The following is a 17531-nucleotide window of genomic DNA, read 5'->3' on the forward strand; positions in this document are numbered from 1 at the left end:
TCGGGCTAGAGGTTTCGGGGGGAGATCAGATTGCTCGCATCTTGCTTGGACGGGGAGCAGACCCCTATTGGGAGCATCGCGGTTTTGACATCGCAGCTTGGAGTCTCAGTTTCTTTTTCCACATCTATAGAAGTGGCTCCAAATCAATTACTGTAAACATGAAACATCGATACATTTCCTATGCAACCGCCAGTAAATCAAGTCTAGATAAGACATGGAAGAAAAGAAAAAAACGGACATATCCCGGACCTCTATATATGCATGAACCCATCATACACTATGACCGAATGACATTATTAAAAGAAGATAGTTTGCGTGACGCCGTGGGTTTGTTTAGGACACTTCCTTGATGCGGCAGCTCCAGCCGGATTCCTTGGACAGGAGGGGCAAGCTGTGGGAAATGCATGTCAGTATATGCTAGAAAAGTAAGAGTGGGATTAACTAACCTCGCACCAAGACACCAGCCCAGCTCGTTGTTCTTGATCTTCTTGGCAATCTTGACCTCGCGGGACAAGGGCATCTCGTAACCAGTGTGGAGCAGAGCCATCATGAAGTTGAGGTCCAAGCACCATTCAGGGCGATCGCGAAGCTCGGTAAGAGCGTTTTCCACGCCCTTGAAGGCACCCCAGCTGCCCTCGCCGGCACAGACCGTGTTGGTCAGCTCGTGAAGCTCGTCGAGAGTGAAAGACTCAGGCATGCCCAGAGGAGCCGTGCGGTCGTAGAAGTAGGAGAAGATGAAAACGTCCTCCCGGGAGAAGGTCTTCGCGAGAGAGGGCTGGTGGACACCGTTGAAAGAGCAAGGGGCAAGCTTGCACTCGCCGCTCTTCTTGAGAATCTTTTCGGCGAGAGCACGGCACTGAGGGGCCATGGACCTGTCTTTAGGTCCAACCATCTTGAGCTCGGGATTGGGTCCCAGCGGGTGGTCGGCAGGGAACTTGAATTTGACATCGCGCCACATTCCAGGTCCAATACAAGGATTCGGAATGGGTTCTTTCGCCCAGGACAGGTCGTTAGGGTTGTTAGCCAGCATATTTTCGACAACCACCATGTGTATGGCTTCGCGGGCAGTCATCAGACCGTATCCAAGGTGAGAGTGTTGGTACAGCTCGAAATCACGGCCGCCAAAGCTGAGGTCGTACTTGTGATCACCGGGCGCGAGGTGCTCGGGCATACCACCAGCCTTGCTCTTCTCATAGGTGGGCTGGAAGACAATCTGAGTGGAACCGCCACCCAAGTCGAAAACAGCGGCAGTAGGAGTCTCGTCAGGGCCACCAATCTTGCCGAGCAAGTAGTTGGCTGTGATCCAGGCATAGACACCTTCGTCCTTGCCATCCATGATCTGGACACCGCCCTTCTCTTTGGAGACGACTGGGAAGGGATAGGCAGTCTCTAGGCGGCGACGGACGGCATCCAAGATTTTGCCGCTCATTTCATCGCCCAAAAGACGAAGTCCAGCCGTAGCCTTGACGGCAATCGGAGAGCAGGACTTGTACTCATCGGGAACGGACTTCAAAGCGACATCCATAAGAGGGTCCAGACTGTGGGCAGCACCTTCAGCGTCTTCTTTGAAAGAGCTGAGACCGGAGCTAGAACCTTCCACCTTCTTGGTTTGCTCGAAAACCTCATTTTCAAGTTCTGGGGTAGAGCCGCAGTTGTTGAATCGGTAGACGTGAATACGAGACCCGGTGCTACCAGCATCGATCATAAGGGCATATTGAATCAGGGGCTTGGAAGGGTCGGAGGACTTGGTACATTTCGTGGTCGACGACGCGCCGCTGCTTGAAGGCGGTTGCTCTGCAAAACAATCAGTTATGTAAAGCGGCTAGCGCATGGGAAACACATACCGTGAGTAAAGCTAGAAGTAGCAGGCTTAGACGGGGAAAGCCACACCAACACCATGAAGATGAAGGCGATGATAGCCCCCGTCTTCAGATATCGCGATCTTTGGCTTTGTGCCATGTTGGCTTGTTCTTCAGTTCGATTGATCTGGACCGACTGAGAGACGGATCCGTTGCTCTGAGGGGAGCGTTGACGGGCGATTGAATCGAGGTGGAGTTTGTTGTCTTGTTTGTCGACTCCAGTCGACATGCGAGCAAATGGCCGAATATAGTGACAGGTGGCGAATGTCCAAGGACGATGAAAGAACGACCGGACGGTTTAATAGGAAGGGAAAGAAAACAAGCAAGCGAACATTGATCCTCCAAAAACACCAAGCCGGGCCAGAAAGAATAGCTGGAGAGATGTTCAGGGAAAATTGTCAGGAGAAAGGAGATCCAAGGGTTTCAGGGCTGTGGCGCAGATGTGGCTGAATACCGTTCCCCGATTCCCCGATATCTTCCCAATTCGTCACTCCTCACTTGACTCTTTGGCCTTTCACTCCAAATATTCTACGATTCTCCTATGCACTTCTTCAAAATCCTCCTGCTGTCAGCATGAGCCACACTCGCGGTCTCGTGTCGTCCGCCCAGGCCTTGCGCCAGATCTTCATCACACCTGGCCGCATCTCCAGAACTGCCATTCTTCCCAATACTCTGCGAAATGGAGTCCAGATTCGATTCTTCCAACAGTCACATTTCCTATCTCTCCGTGAATACCGCCCACCCATCCAACTGCCCCCGAAAAACGAGGCTATTACTGCAAGATTCATACAACTGGTCAACGAAGAAGGCAACCTAGAAGCCCCAACCAGACTCGAAGAGGTCCTTCAGTCCTTCGACCACAAAGATCATTTCCTTATGCAGGTTCAACCCGCAAATGGTGATCAACTTCCGGTGTGCAAAGTCTTCAACAAGAAGGAAGTGCGGGCAACCGAAAAAGCCAAGGCCAAAGCGTCACGAGCAACCAAGACTTCAGTGAAGTCAATCGAGTTGAACTGGGCCATCGATGCCCATGATCTCTCACACCGGTTGAAACAGCTCACAACCTTTTTGGACAAAGGTCGGAGGGTGGAGGTCATTTTGACCGCAAAACGGCACAAGCGCAAGGCAACCGTAGATGAGATCAAGCATGTCATGCAGAGAGTACTCAACACTGTGAGAGAGGCTGGTGCTAATCAGACCAAGGCGATGGAGGGCGAACCTGGAAAGCAAGTTACCTTCACCGTGCAGAAGGACAATTAGGAGGACTGGACATTGTGTATATTATGTGGAACTGGAGTGTGCAAGATATAAGCTACATAGCACTGCTCTGAATAGAGCTTTCGTGCAATATATGACAGCTCTTCAATAACTTCCAAGGTTGACAGCTGAACTTGACTGATACTCTGTATATGGCATGACGTAGGTACACGCGCATTGCCCGGTACTCTATAAACCCATATACAGGAAAAAGCCCCCATATACAGGACATAGCTCAGAATAACCGTCTATTCCAACTCCATTGCGCTCCTTTGCATCTCTTCAGCCCATCTACTTCCTGATGACGGCGAAACCTCCGCAATTCCGGCGTCCTGATTGGCCGATGACTAAGCACCTCCCTGAATCGCCGTCTGACTAAAAAATTTGGTGTTGATCTGGGCTTCTTCTCTTCCATCTTTACATCTGTTTCTTCTTGCCTTTCTTTTCCTTTTATCTTTTTGTCAATTGAACCAAGATGTCGAGCATCTCCCGTTCATTGAACCTTTTGGCGCGCACCAGCCGGTCTTCCCTGCTGCGCCCAACTGCCGTCAACCCCGTCCACCATGTCTTCAGCAACAAGGTGGCCGCCCGTGGCCTGGCTACTGCTTTCGAGCGTAACAAGCCCCATGTGAACATTGGTAAGACGAATGTCATTGCGCTTGACTGGACTTGATGCTAAGATATTCCTGTCCAGGTACCATTGGTCACGTCGATCACGGCAAGGTAAGCCATTCGCGACTTCTTCCGACACCCTTCGCCATCGAATCTAACGCATGCGCCATAGACCACCCTCACTGCCGCCATCACTAAGCACCAGGCCTCCAAGGGTCTTGCCAACTTCCTCGAGTATGCCGCCATTGACAAGGCTCCCCGAGGAGCGCAAGCGTGGTATCACTATCTCGACTGCTCACATTGAGTTCGCGACTGAGGACCGTCACTACGCACACGTCGACTGCCCCGGTCACGCCGATTACATTAAGAACATGATTACTGGTGCTGCCAACATGGATGGCGCCATTGTCGTCGTTGCTGCCTCCGACGGTCAGATGTATGGGCCCCATAGTCTATAGGATTGGATTGGAAGTGGGCTAATGAAATCACACAACAGGCCCCAGACTCGTGAGCACTTGCTGCTTGCCCGCCAGGTCGGTGTCCAGAAGATTGTTGTGTTCGTCAACAAGGTCGATGCCGTTGAGGATCCCGAGATGCTTGAGCTCGTCGAGCTTGAGATGCGTGAGCTTCTCTCCACCTACGGCTTCGAGGGTGAGGAGACCCCTATCATCTTCGGCTCGGCCCTCTGTGCCCTCGAGAACCGCCGTCCCGACATCGGTACCGAGCAGATCGACAAGCTCATGAAGGCTGTCGACACCTGGATCCCCACCCCTGAGCGTGATTTGGACAAGCCTTTCCTCATGTCCATTGAGGAAGTCTTCTCCATTCCTGGCCGTGGTACCGTCGTCTCTGGACGTGTCGAGCGTGGTCTCCTGAAGAAGGATACCGAAGTCGAGATTGTCGGCGCTACCAACGACGGTAACCCCATCAAGACCAAGGTTACCGACATTGAGACCTTCAAGAAGTCCTGTGACGAGTCCCGTGCTGGTGACAACTCTGGTCTCCTCCTCCGTGGTGTCCGCCGTGAGGATCTCCGCCGTGGTATGGTTGTTGCTGCTCCACAGAGCACCAAGGCCAGCAACAAGTTCCTGGTCTCCATGTACGTTCTGACCGAGGCTGAGGGTGGTCGCCGTACTGGCTTCGGCGCCAACTACCGTCCCCAGGTCTACATCCGTACTGCCGATGAAGCCGGTGATCTCAGCTTCCCCGATGGCGATCTCTCCAAGCGTGTCATGCCCGGTGACAACGTCGAGATGATCCTCAAGACCCACCACCCCGTCGCTGCCGAGAGCGGTCAGCGCTTCAACATCCGTGAGGGTGGCCGCACCGTCGCCACTGGTTTGATCACCCGTGTCGTCGAGTAAATGGTCCCTTCACGCACCCCTGGTCGGAATTCCTGACCCTTGTATTATGAAACCCCTTTTCTTCCATCTTGTTTGTTAGGCACCTTATATTTCACAGCGCGGGAATCATCGATCTGTACGAGGATCCGGCGGTAATCCGGAGTTTTCGATTGAATCTTGTCCATGTATCTCTACCATCTTGGAATGTAGTCAGATTTTCTCCTATTATTCTCCACTCCCGTGAAAATGTATTCAGACTCAATTTCTCAAAGTTCAGCTTGTCCAATTCAATCAATATCCAGTAGGCAGTGAAGTCTTCGCTGCCCGTCTTAATTTTGTCAGTACGCCAATGTAGAAGAGCGACTCCAATCTGTCACTCTCAAATAAGGTAAACAATGGCAATTATAGCCCGAATCCAGTTTTAACCAAAGAATCAGACAACACAGTCGGTTTTATAGATCGCCCGACTTATACGGAGGTAAGCAGACGCTGCATCCGATTGGCTCGGACGAATCTTTGACCGCACCACTTCGGCCGAACTTGACGGACGAGAATCTATAGGCAACGACCCAACACGTACTTCTTTTAGGAATATTCTGACTCGTTGACACTGATTACATAGCTGCAGGTCTGATCTCTGACTTCTTTCTTTTTTCGCTCCCTTGCTTTGCTCTGGAGAACGGAGAATAGTGACTTGCCACCATGCTATGACGAGCTGCAAAGCTCTCTTATCTGATCCATCTGCAGCTAATACACACATCTATTGCAAATTGCCTTTATAAGTCACAGTCATGGACGACTGGACTGATCAAGGACCCCCCGCAAGAGGATGAGGAAGGGGACTAAGAGCTGCACCGAGTGTATGTGCCAAAGCGACATTGCTTCTCATCCCATTGCTGATAATGACTATTTATAGGTCGGCGGCGCAAGATCCGATGCACATTCCACCCAGATCGCCCTGGAGTCTGCAATGAATGTCGATCCAGAGGGACGAAATGTATCGACCAAGAGCACACTGTCATTACCCCTCCACTATCAGGTTCCCAGTTCTCCCAAGGAGAGCAACCATACAGCCTCCGGGAACGAGTTGCACAACTGGAACATCTTGTGGAGGGTTTGGCCAAACGAATAGATCAACGGAGCTCGCGCACTCCGTCTAGTGAGCGTCATGAGCCAACCCAGTGTTAGTATATCTTGGACGTGTATGAAACCACACCACATCGCTAACATTACCCAGCGATAAAATGTCCGGGTATGACAGAAACATGTCCCCTCGAAGCCGAGTCAGACGAACTAGGCCCATCCAGTGACCAGATCCGAAATGCGCCAGTTCTGCAACTTTTCGACAACTACCTCGTGAGCCGTCGCGAGGACTCGTCGAATAACGATAAATTCGCCGGCGTCAAGGATATGTCGCCCAAGGCGCATGCCGTGCGTGCAGAACTTCTGTCTATGCTTCCTCCAACACCAGACGTGAACAAAATCATCAACGCGTCCTTCCACTGGTTCGTGTGGCAAGATCATTTCCCAGAGTTATTCAACCGAAGGGATAAGAGGCTTGTCGTTCTTGACAATTGCAACGAAGCTCTTGTGGCACCCGCCGAAGTCGCAAAGGCACTCATGTGTCTTTGCATCAGTGCGATTCATGCTCCGGAAGACTTTTGTTTCCAAGGTTTGACTGAGCCATTTGATCCTCAGGTATTCTATGATCGATGCGTCACTGCGGTGGACCGTTTGATCGTTCGCGACGATGATTTTGCGGCTACACTACCAGGGATTGAATGTCAGATGTTGCTTTCCAAGCTGCATTTGACCGAAGGCCGGCTTCGAAAAGCTTGGCTAGTGAATCGCCGAGCGATCGAATTTGCCCACCTGGCTGGAATGCATCTATCAACCAAGGTTCCTAGGCCAGGAGATTCACTGTATGAACGGCGTCTCAAGATTTGGTGTTCGCTGGGAACATCAGACAGATCTCTCAGTCTCATTCTTGGCTTGCCTTATGGGGTCGCTGAGGGCTTCTTCTTACCGCAGGTTGAGCAACGTCTCAATACGAATATTGCAGCCCCAGAGGCATACTTGCTCCGTATTGGTATAATCACAGGACACATGGTGGACAGAATGCAAGATCCATCCAATATGTCCCTCGAAGCAACAATGCGACTGGATCAGGAACTACAGGACTCCTGGAAATCCATGCCCAATCATCTCCGCAGTGCGGATCCTTCTCCGGGCGAAAAAAGGGAGCATTACCTCGAAAGGGTTCCACTGCAATTTATGCTCAAACTACTCCGTGCTCTTCTTCATCTTCCTCTGATGCTACAATCCCCCCACAAACCTCAATTCAGACCCTGTCATTCCATCGCGATCGAGTCTGCACGAGAAGGCTTGATGCTGTACAAGGTGCTCCGATCAACAAGCAAACCGTACATGTGCAAGATGATGGATTTCATGGCATTCACACTCTGCATGCTTCTGATCGTTCATCTGCATGGTTACTCTGATGAATCGCCGGACCACAGCACAGAGCAAGACGAGAAAGACTGGGGGCTGGTAGAAAAGGTTGTCGAAATTCTTCGTCGAGCGGCAACAGAACCTGGAGGCTCCGTTGCCGTCGAGTCCGCGAATATTCTGGGTGCCATCTTTGATACTAGGGGGATCAAGCCAGACTGGAGCAACATGACAAGCTGCAAAATCACTGTGCCCTACTTTGGCACTATTACAGTGGGCGCAGGAACCAAATTCTTCAAGGGTTCTGCCAAAAATAAAGACCAGGAATCGACTATATCAAATACAGCGGGAACAGAAGCCTCTTGCCCCAGACAGCATCCCTCTGTGCCCTACACGCCGCCCATTTCTGACCCAGAAGGCCCCTCGACCACCAACACCGAGGCCCTAGATGACGACAACCTCACACCGTCCTTGGGACCTGGGTATCCCGATGAATCTTGGCTTCCAAGGGGAGAGCCACCGGGAAACCCGTTTGTTGGCTTGGAAGTCAACGCATTTAGTGGATTGTTTGATGATTTCGGCCAGTACATGTGGCCTAATCCTAATGTTGATCTTGGACTTGATCAGGGCTGGAACCTGAACTGGTACGATGGAGTGCCGCCTCAATGATTTAGATACCCTTCCATGTATATAGAGCGTGGCTGTATATTATGACGAACAAACGATCTCTCATCTATTCCGCGCATGGAAACTCCTCAAGAGTAGATAACTAGGGACAAACCAACTGGAAGGTGTTTATCAACTAAAAACAATTTAACAAACTCCAAACTTTAACATAAATTATCCCCATATCGATCTCCAGATGACTTCACACGCCACCGGGTTATGTAATGTTTTCCCCAGCAACGACCTCGGGACCTCAATGACCTCGTGAAACAACCTTGTGATTCTTCCTATTCCACACGTTTTGTCCTTTTTTTCTTTGTTCTGTTTAGATCCTCCCGTCTTTGCTCTAACATCTCTGGCTACCCGGAGTTGACACCTTCCTCAGCACATAGCACAGGGAGCAATAGATCGACCATGTCTGAACGACGCCCCTCAGGATTAGAACGAAGCCCAACAGCGCCATCTGTCCTTTCCAATGGCCACTTTGCCTCGATCGGTGGCGACGGCGACACCGCATCCTACGAGCATGGCGTGCAGGTCATTGATGAGAATAAGGAGTTCAAGTACGGCCACCTACGCCTAGACCCAGACCCCCTCAAATGCGCTTGGCCACCACCACCACGATCACCATGATCTCTCGTCTCCGATACTAATCTCATCCCTATAGTCCCAACTTGTCCAAATATTTGACTCTCGAAAATGTCACGCCGGCCGGCTTCAACTACCACCTCATCTCCGTGTTCGGGTCGCAGTCCACTGGAAAGTCAACACTGCTCAATCAGCTTTTCGGCACCGAGTTCTCAGTGATGTCCGAGCTGGAGAGAAGGCAAACAACAAAGGGTATCTGGCTCTCGAACAATAAAAAGCAAGGCGAGGCCGGCGCGGAGGAGCGCATGGCGGATAATATCCTGGTTATGGATGTGGAGGGTACGGATGGCCGCGAGAGAGGCGAGGATCAGGACTTTGAGCGCAAGAGTGCGCTTTTTGCGCTAGCAACGAGTGAGGTTCTTATTGTCAATATCTGGGAACACCAGGTTGGCTTGTACCAGGGTGCCAACATGGGATTGTTGAAGACTGTCTTTGAAGTCAACCTGCAGCTTTTCCTGAAGGATAAACAGTATGTGGCATTTGACTTGGCCTATGCTATCTCCGGTCTAGGCGCTAATCAGCTTGCAGTACTACCCACCGCTCTCTCCTTTTCTTCGTCATTCGTGATTTCATCGGCACGACACCGCTCAAGAACCTCCAGAAGACATTATTGGAAGACTTGTCCCGCCTGTGGGCGACGATATCGAAGCCTGCTGGGTTAGAGAACTCCACGATCCATGATTACTTTGACTTCCAATTCTACGGACTTCCGCATAAGGGATACCAGCCAGACCAGTTTGTAACAGAGGCAAAGAAGCTTGGCTTGCGCTTCCGGGAGGGACACCGAGATCCTAAGAGGGATGCGCTTAAGGGCGAGTTCTCCGAAGGAGGTGTTTTCCTACCTGAATACCACCGTCGCATCCCAGCTGATGGATTCTCGCATTATGCGGAGGGCATTTGGGATCAAATTGTCAACAATAAAGACTTGGACTTGCCAACCCAGCAGGAGCTGCTTGCCCAGTTTCGTTGCGACGAGATTCTGCGCGAAGTGATGATTGGCTTTGATGAGGCGATCGTCGCATTTGAAGATAAGCAGGCCGAGGCCGTCCGCCTTGGTGCACCAGAGGTCCTTGGTGGACTGGGTGTCGCCATGCGCGGTGCTCGCTCCAAGACCCTGAAGAGCTTCCAGACAGAAGCTAGCCGGTACCACAAGGGTGTTTACCAGCGCAAGAGTGCCGAGCTTGAGAACAAGGTCGATACCCGCCTCAAGGCCCTGTTCCACGGTCAGCTTTCGGCAGCCCACAAGTCCGGAATTCGCGAATTCAGCGAATCAGTCTCTGCTGCTGTGAAGGATGGTCAGAAGAAGGGTGGTAGCTATGACTTTGCCGAGATTGTAACTCGGGAAGCCCAGGGCTCGATGGAGAAGTTTGAGGAGGTTGCCCGCTCTACATTGGTTGAGGGTGCCAAGTGGAGTGACTACAAGCAAGAGCTGGCTCTTTATCAGAAGGAGCTGTCGGAGGTCAGTGCCCGACTCCGCCGTGATGAAATGAGACGTTTGGCTACCCGCGTCGAGCGCTGGGTGCAATCTCGCCTTGGTGAATCGGTTGGCCTCGAGTTCAATGCACTTGGATCTGGAAGAGCTGGCGGTGGCGCTCCTGAGAACGGAGAGAAGCCTACTGAGAAGGCTTTCTGGGATCGGATCTGGAACCTGTTCGAGGAGACTGTTCTCGATGCCGAACGACGGTTCACAGACCGTGCGAGCAGCTTCGACGCTAGCCTCGATGAGGTCGATGTCGGACTCTGGCGTCTGCGGCGTAAGTCATGGGGTGTTCTCCGTGCCAAGATCGACGAGGAAATGATTGAGGGCAACCTGCTCCTCAAGCTCCGTGAGAACTTTGAGGACAAGTTCCGCTACGATGAGGAAGGTGTGCCGCGCATCTGGCGCCCAACTGATGATATCGAAGGCATTTACACCCGTGCTCGCGAGTCCACCTTGACTGTGATTCCTCTTCTATCTCGATTCCGTTTGGAAAAGACCTCCGCCCCTCCCCCGCTTGACCGATGGATCGGACACACTCCTAGCACCGCAACATCCGCGGACGAGGAGGACTTGCCACCAATCGGTGGTGTAGACGAAGACGAGGGCAAGAGCCTGGAAGAGGAAATGACCATCCTCAGCGATTCAAAGCGCCAAGAACTAACCGTGCGCTTCAAGAAGACCGCAGACGGCGTCTACGTCGAAGCCAAGCGCAGTGCTATCGGCGGTATGACACAAGTGCCATTGTATTTCTACGGTCTGCTTCTAGCCCTAGGCTGGAACGAGATCTGGGCTGGTAAGTCCTCCTTCACAACCACACGTCCCCACACCTATATCCTATACTAACAAAATTCCCCTAGTTCTCCGCAACCCAGCCTACTTCATCCTCCTATTCGTCTGCGCCATCGGCGCATACATAACCTACCAGCTCAACCTCTGGGGCCCTATGCTCAAAATGACCGAAGCGGCCTCCCAGCAAGCCCTGGAAGAAGGCAAGCGTCGCTTGCGCGAGTTCCTCGAGTCTTCCGACACGGGCCGCCAGGCTATTGCCATGTCGGCCGGAGAGCGTGGTACCGGCCATAAGGAGGATGAGTATGAGATGTCGAATTTGAAGAAGGGTGGCTCGAAGGCCGGTGATGATGTGGATGATATGTAAATTTCTTTTACTTGCTGTGCTGCTTGTCCTAGCGATCACCCTGTATTTTACACGTACTTTTCTGGGTAGTCCTTATATGCACCTCCATTATACTTACTGTTATCATGACAGAGCAGGAATATCAACTCTTCTGGAGGCAACGAAGACGGAGTCCAAGAGAATTGTATTTCTCGTTCTACCTTTGTTTTGCTTATGAAGTAAAATCAATCACTACGTCACTACATACCTATGGAAATACAAAAGGCAGAGTCTCAAAACACCAACAAGTGGTTTAGTTCCCTTTTGGGAATGCATCCCCCCACAAAGACATGTGGATCCGGCTGATCTCTACTTATATCCCTATGAAACTTGACCAACAAATCACCAACAAATCATCTCGGCCTACTGGAATCGTGTTACCCGTGTGACCTTTTACGGAGAACCTCCTCTCGTCTCCGAGCCCTTTAATGATGAAACGCCGCGAGATCCGTCAACGCTTTGGCATTAGTGGCTCAGCTTGAAAGACTGTATAGGGGCTTGATTTGCCGGTGCTGTTTTCTCTTACAGCAGGAGAAGGAGATGGAGGCGCAATATACCCGTCCCCGGGTGGGCTATCAGGCTCCTGCAGTGATGGAATATCCTCAGTGAGCTCTGGAGGGCGTATTTATTTTTCATTGATTTTATGATTCTCCTCCCGTGGGGCAGATTGGGTTGTATATATAACTTAGACTATATTGCCTAGATAACACAAAAGTCATAAAAGCCTAATGGTAGAGCTAGCGGGGGGAACCATGCTCTACAGCGCAAGAGCGAGAACGAAAACGCCGGCTGCACCGGCAACGCCCATAGCAACACCGCCGCTAGGTGCAGGGGCACCACCAGTCGACTTTGAAGATGAGGGAGAAGCTGACGCAGAGCTCGAGCCCGAGCTGGAGCCAGAACCTGAGCTCGAAGTGGTGGCAGAGGAGGAGTCGGGCAAAGTGGTCTGGGCGGCATTTGAAGCAGTCTGGCTAGTAACCATAACGCTAGAACTCGTCTCGGACACGGTGTCTTGGGTAGTCGCTGGGACGCCAATAATCTGGGCATCGAAATTCGAGGTTGCCCATGCCTTGACGCTGTTGGGCAGGTCATTGAACCAAGCTGGGAACGTCCCAGCCTCAGCAGCACTCACAACGGAGGAGCGGAAAGTGGGATTTGTTAAAATTTCGGCCTGCCATGAGTACGGGATGGCTGTCTCCATGACCGTCAACACTGAGCTGGGGATCTCAGCAATCAAGGCAGCGGCAGCGGCAGAGGCAGCCGAGTCGGCGTCGGAATTAGTCTCGGTGCCAATTGACTCTGCGGTGGCCGTAGTATCTGGAGCAGGGGTAGCCAGCGCCGAGGCTGCGAAGAGAAGAGCGGCGAGAAACTTGTGCATGTTGATAGTTCGCAATAAAGCGAAGGACAGAAGTGCACAGAAGAAAAGAGTTAGGCTTGACAAAAAGGAAAAAAGGAAATCGACTAATGGTTAAATTTCTGGGATAAGAAGGCTCAAGTACGTCTCATCTCGGTAAAAGATACATCTGCCCCTAGAATTGAGCCGGGGCCCTTGATTATGGAAAGGGTCCGTGGCTCCAATCCAGCACTTGGCAAGCAACCCAGACCGAAGACACCATGACTACCTAGCGCCACACAGGGCCAAAGTTCACTGGCTCGTATCGCCGGTCTGATCGGGGAAAGTCCCAAAAATTATAAAATTATGCTCCAGCGATGCTAAGCTCATGGCACCGTTGCAACCCAAAAGGATGCGAGGCCCTCACATTGGACTCTGTAGACGCCAAACATCGAAAGTTGTATCGTTTATATCAGCGTCGAAATCACGGCCCCCTTTTTCTCTTATCTCCGCACCCGTCGCTTTTGTGTGCAATCCAGACAAGCAGCTTTGATAGCAAAGTTATTCACTGGGGAGTGATTCATGCATCACTATGCATGCCAAGTCTGGGGCTGATGGGCTATATGGACTATATCCACGGTGTTTGGTCTTGACGAGTGCGAATGATTGATGGAAAGTGGGAAACGGACGTGTAAGCAAGCCAGACAAGCCTTCTCGAGGCGCAGCGACGTCGCAAGTCTACCCGCCTCGCTAATCTGAAGCTGTCGTATTGCTTGGTAAAAGCTTATATTTCGATTACTCACCCACGCCGGATGATTCTAGTCGTCGCCAACTGTTACAATCTCATTATTTCCCCAGCTATATTAGATATCGTGCTAATCTGCCTCCGGTTACTCTACAACCACTGGTTCGACAAAACGTATTCCCTATACAACCATAATATAATAGCTATTTTTTATGCCATTATCGCAGGATACCGCCAAGAATACGGCCAGGGGTAGAGTAATCGTAATAGGCATAGTGCAAATAGAGTTTGGGAAACTGATTTCGAGCGTGTCTGTAGCTTTGACCTGCTTTCGGTGCCATATTGTGCAGAGATTCTAGCAGCTCTCAGTAGGGACACAGAGGTACGAGTGCAAAAAGAGTAACGCATAAAGTAACGCTACTATACGTAAAGTAGTTGTTCTAGAATTAAAAAAAGAAAAGGAGCTTTCTTGTCTTATCAAAGAATATTTTATGCCGGATTTAAGAATAGATTAGCGTGGTTTCGGGTACACTCTACTTGTACGTACAAGGATACATATAGTTGTGGTAGCCTGCATATCGCTTCGGCAGTTGAACCATGGATTGAGGTACAAGTGTGATATTGATCTATATTGAGAGATCCAGCTATTTGTAGTTGCAGCAGCTCATCTCCCTGCTGCCTAGCGGAGTGTCTGCCTAACAGGCAGCCACTCCTATAGATCTATATGCATCACGTGACCTGGGATCCAACTCTCCCCCTGTGCTGAGGACCCGAAGGGGTCGAGGCACCTCAAGGATCCCAGAATATGCTCTGGCATTATCTGATCTTTCTTTAAACGAAATTGCAGACTCAACACCTCCCCCTGAATGGATATTCAGACGTTCCACAAGGTCTTCGTGTGTAGACCTCGGTAAAGCTTTGGTGAAAATATCTGCCAAGTTGTCCTTTGTATTGACACGCTGGGTATCAATAAGACCTTCCTCCACCTTTTCCCGAATGAAGTTATGCTTGACGTCAATGTGTTTGGCCCTGCTGTGGAACTCTGGATTCCTGGTGAGCTTCAAGGCTGCGTTATTGTCGATATAAAGGGGAACTTTGTCAATGTGTACTCCGGGGATGCGGAGGTCATTGATAAAGTTGCGAATCCACATAGCTTCCTTCGCAGCCTCGGCGCATGCAATGTACTCCGCGTCCATGGTTGATGTAGCCACTGTTTTTTGTCTCTGGGATGACCACGATATGGGCCCTCCAGCAAGCGTGAACACCCATCCAGTTGTCGACTTGCGCGAGTCCTCACATCCGGCAAAGTCGCTGTCGACGAAACCCCTCAGCTGAAGACCGTGTTTATCTGAATAGACAATTCCCTTCCTAGCATCGCTCTTCAGATACGCAAAAATGCGATCCACGGCATCCATGTGAGCCCGGTTTGGATTGGATGCGTATCGAGCTACATATCCGGTAGCAAAAGCAATGTCCGGTCTTGTCTGATTGCTGCTGAAATTGAGTGATCCGACCTTTGACTGATAGTCTTTGCGGAATTTGGTGTTGGCAACATAGTCGCCCTGTTTCGCTAGCTTGGTCTTCATGTCAAGAGGAGTCATGACAGGAGCTGCATCTTTGAATCCATATTTATTGACCATTTGGTCGATGTATTGTTTTTGATGGAGATGGATTTCTCCAGGCTTCTGCTCGATGTGCATTCCTAAATACCAGGAGCACTCCCCCTCGTCGGACATCGGAAATTCCTTCGAAAATTGTGCCTTGAAGTCAAGGATTGTCTGAAGGGTTTTGCCCATCACGTTTATGTCGTCCACGTGGACCTCGAGGATAAGTCCGGTTATGTCATTGATAAAGACGCACGGATCGTAAGCGGACATTCGCCAACCCCAGCGGACAAGGGTGTCCCGGAGTTTCTGATACCATGCTCGAGGTGATTGCTTTAAACCATAGAGGGCCTTCAGAAGCAGCAAACAGCATCCACGCGTTAATTGTACATCACTAGGCGGTCTCATATGGACTGGCTTGTCCAAGTTGCTGTTTAGGAAAGCCGTCTTGACATCTCCCTGGTGAATGTGCCAATGGCAAATCGCTGCCAACGCGAGCAATATGCGGGTTGAAGCGGATTTGACAACGGAGGCAAACGTCTCCTCATAATCAAGACCCTCTTCCTGCTGAAAACCCCTAGCTACTAAACGAGCCTTGTGCCTGATAACATTCCCGTCTGCTCCGTATTTGTCTGTGGTGACCCATCGTGAGGTAACCGGTTTAATTCCTTTGTCGAGTGGAACGATAGTCCACGTTCCTTTCTCTTCGTGGGACTTTAGTTCTTCCACTTTAGCCTGATGGTATTTTGCACGATTGGTGCTACTCGGCTTCAATTGGAGGGCCGGCACAGTGTGTCCACCATACGCAGATAGCCCGAACTTGAATTCCTTGTGGCCACTCTTGTCCACGTCTTGTTCAGTATTCACCTCTTTTTTATCCCGTTCGGTGTTAACTGTTTCTCGTCCTATATATGGAATGAGTTCCACCTTCTTTTGTCCGATGTCAGATGTTTTTCCAAATTCGTGGACATCTCCTGGAATTCTAGACTTCCTTCGACCCGTGTATTTTTCGTAGTCTTCGCGGAGATTCGGCTCGCCTAGAGCTTTCAACTCAAATGGACGAATCGCCCACGATTCATATGTCCCGTCAGAGCGGCGATAGTTGCAATTAGCAACGTGGGTGTTGGGCTGTGCTTTGACGCATGGGTAACAGGGTTGTCCCCCGTCGCAGTTCAATTTACTTCTTCGGCAGCGCACGCATTCTTCATCAGACAGATCTCCTTCCTCAAGAGGGCCCACGGAGGAGAAACCAGTTGGAAGCGGAGAATCAGGGACGCGATAGATTCTGGTTAACAAACCATCCTGGGCTTTGTAGCTGCATGTTGTCTTTCCGTGGATGCATGCCTTACAAGGTCGTCCGCGGTCACACTTTTTTCCACTCCTGATTCCATTTCTGCACTGATCACAAGGAGGTAAATCATCCACGCCCTGCGGCCGACATGCTAAGCGTTGAAGAAGGGTGTTGCACTTGTTGCACGGAATCTTCCCATCGCATGCCATTATTTTTGTTGCGCACCGGTAGCATTTCTGATCACGAGGAACTGGTACAAATCCGAGCTTTTTATGCTTTTCCTCCTTTTCAGCCTGTCTTCTTTTCTGCCGTGCTGTTGACGTTTTTGCCCCGTCTAGGTTCCAATTGCAATTGATCTTGGCTTTTTGACATGCTTCGCATTTTGGGTTGCTTGGGTCAATGAGAAAACAAGTACGGTTCGTCTGGAAGCATCTTCTGCATGGCTGGTCCTGTTGTACTCTTCCAATTTCTTTACGCTTGTGACGGTTCTCAGGAAGAACTAACTTTCTCGTTTCTTTTGACTGTGGTCTGCAGCCTTGGTTCTCCTTTCTGCATATAGAACAAGGCATTCCATTTTCTGCAGAGTCGCATCTCCTTCCATTCCGGAAACAGCGATCACATTTATTGTCATCGGGAAGAAAAGTCTTCATATTGTTACCGCCATGTTTTCTCACGAATTGCCAGTAAGCCTGAGAAATCTTCCCATCGTCCGAGTAATACCAGGATTCATCGTTTGAGTCTGTCGCATTTGAGTCTGAATGCGCGAATTCAGCTTCAAATGAATCGTGTGTCGCTCTTCGGCTTTTCCTCGGAGCCACTATCGGAGCATCCGTAGCTTTCCGTTTAGCCATACCGGCGTGTTTGGAATGATTGAAATATCTGGACACAACTGGGGTTATTGATTCTTCGTCGGTTTCATATTCATCGTCGGCGCTTTCGATCTCATCTCGTGACTCGTGCCACGCTTCAGAAGGGTTTTGCTCTTGGCCGATCCCTTCTTCTTCCAAAGAGCCTGTACTCTGCCAATCGTGATTAGCGTTGTGTGGCCCAGCTTGATCACTGTCCTTCTCGCTG

At 50.7% G+C, this 17531-nt stretch overlaps 6 protein-coding genes across 6 annotated transcripts; 4 read left to right on the forward strand and 2 right to left on the reverse strand.

Annotated features, from left to right (window-relative positions):
- Positions 1-136: 136 nt before the first annotated feature.
- Positions 137-2269, reverse strand: N7446_012984 (guanosine diphosphatase). Its single transcript, XM_058521726.1, has 3 exons — positions 1845-2269; positions 447-1794; positions 137-391 (listed from the first exon to the last, which is right to left on the reverse strand). The coding sequence occupies exons 1-3, from the start codon at positions 2086-2088 to the stop codon at positions 334-336; spliced, it is 1650 nt and encodes a 549-aa protein (XP_058365203.1). The 5' UTR covers positions 2089-2269; the 3' UTR covers positions 137-333.
- Positions 2270-2432: 163 nt separating this feature from the next.
- Positions 2433-3119, forward strand: N7446_012985 (putative translation initiation factor IF3; the record flags this gene model as incomplete). The annotated part of the gene is made up of 1 exon (XM_058521727.1): positions 2433-3119. One exon carries the CDS (start codon positions 2433-2435, stop codon positions 3117-3119), a length of 687 nt encoding a protein of 228 aa, XP_058365204.1.
- A 472-nt stretch (positions 3120-3591) lies between these two features.
- Positions 3592-5092, forward strand: N7446_012986 (translation elongation factor Tu; the record flags this gene model as incomplete). Its single annotated transcript, XM_058521728.1, has 4 exons — positions 3592-3754; positions 3797-3839; positions 3901-4164; positions 4225-5092. 4 exons carry the CDS (start codon positions 3592-3594, stop codon positions 5090-5092), a joined length of 1338 nt encoding a protein of 445 aa, XP_058365205.1.
- Positions 5093-5900: 808 nt separating this feature from the next.
- On the forward strand, positions 5901-8188 carry N7446_012987 (uncharacterized protein; the record flags this gene model as incomplete). Its single annotated transcript, XM_058521729.1, has 3 exons — positions 5901-5931; positions 5988-6254; positions 6309-8188. The coding sequence occupies 3 exons, from the start codon at positions 5901-5903 to the stop codon at positions 8186-8188; spliced, it is 2178 nt and encodes a 725-aa protein (XP_058365206.1).
- Positions 8189-8599: 411 nt separating this feature from the next.
- On the forward strand, positions 8600-11466 carry sey1 (dynamin-like GTPase SEY1; the record flags this gene model as incomplete). Its single annotated transcript, XM_058521730.1, has 4 exons — positions 8600-8748; positions 8853-9302; positions 9362-11106; positions 11171-11466. The coding sequence occupies 4 exons, from the start codon at positions 8600-8602 to the stop codon at positions 11464-11466; spliced, it is 2640 nt and encodes an 879-aa protein (XP_058365207.1).
- Positions 11467-12241: 775 nt separating this feature from the next.
- Positions 12242-12862, reverse strand: N7446_012989 (uncharacterized protein; the record flags this gene model as incomplete). Its single annotated transcript, XM_058521731.1, has 1 exon — positions 12242-12862. One exon carries the CDS (start codon positions 12860-12862, stop codon positions 12242-12244), a length of 621 nt encoding a protein of 206 aa, XP_058365208.1.
- Between the last annotated feature and the right edge of the window lie 4669 nt (positions 12863-17531).

Source organism: Penicillium canescens (assembly GCF_028828765.1).
Source record: "Penicillium canescens strain IBT 15451 chromosome Unknown utg000011l_segment0_segment0, whole genome shotgun sequence".
In the NCBI taxonomy this organism is placed as follows: domain Eukaryota; kingdom Fungi; phylum Ascomycota; class Eurotiomycetes; order Eurotiales; family Aspergillaceae; genus Penicillium; species Penicillium canescens.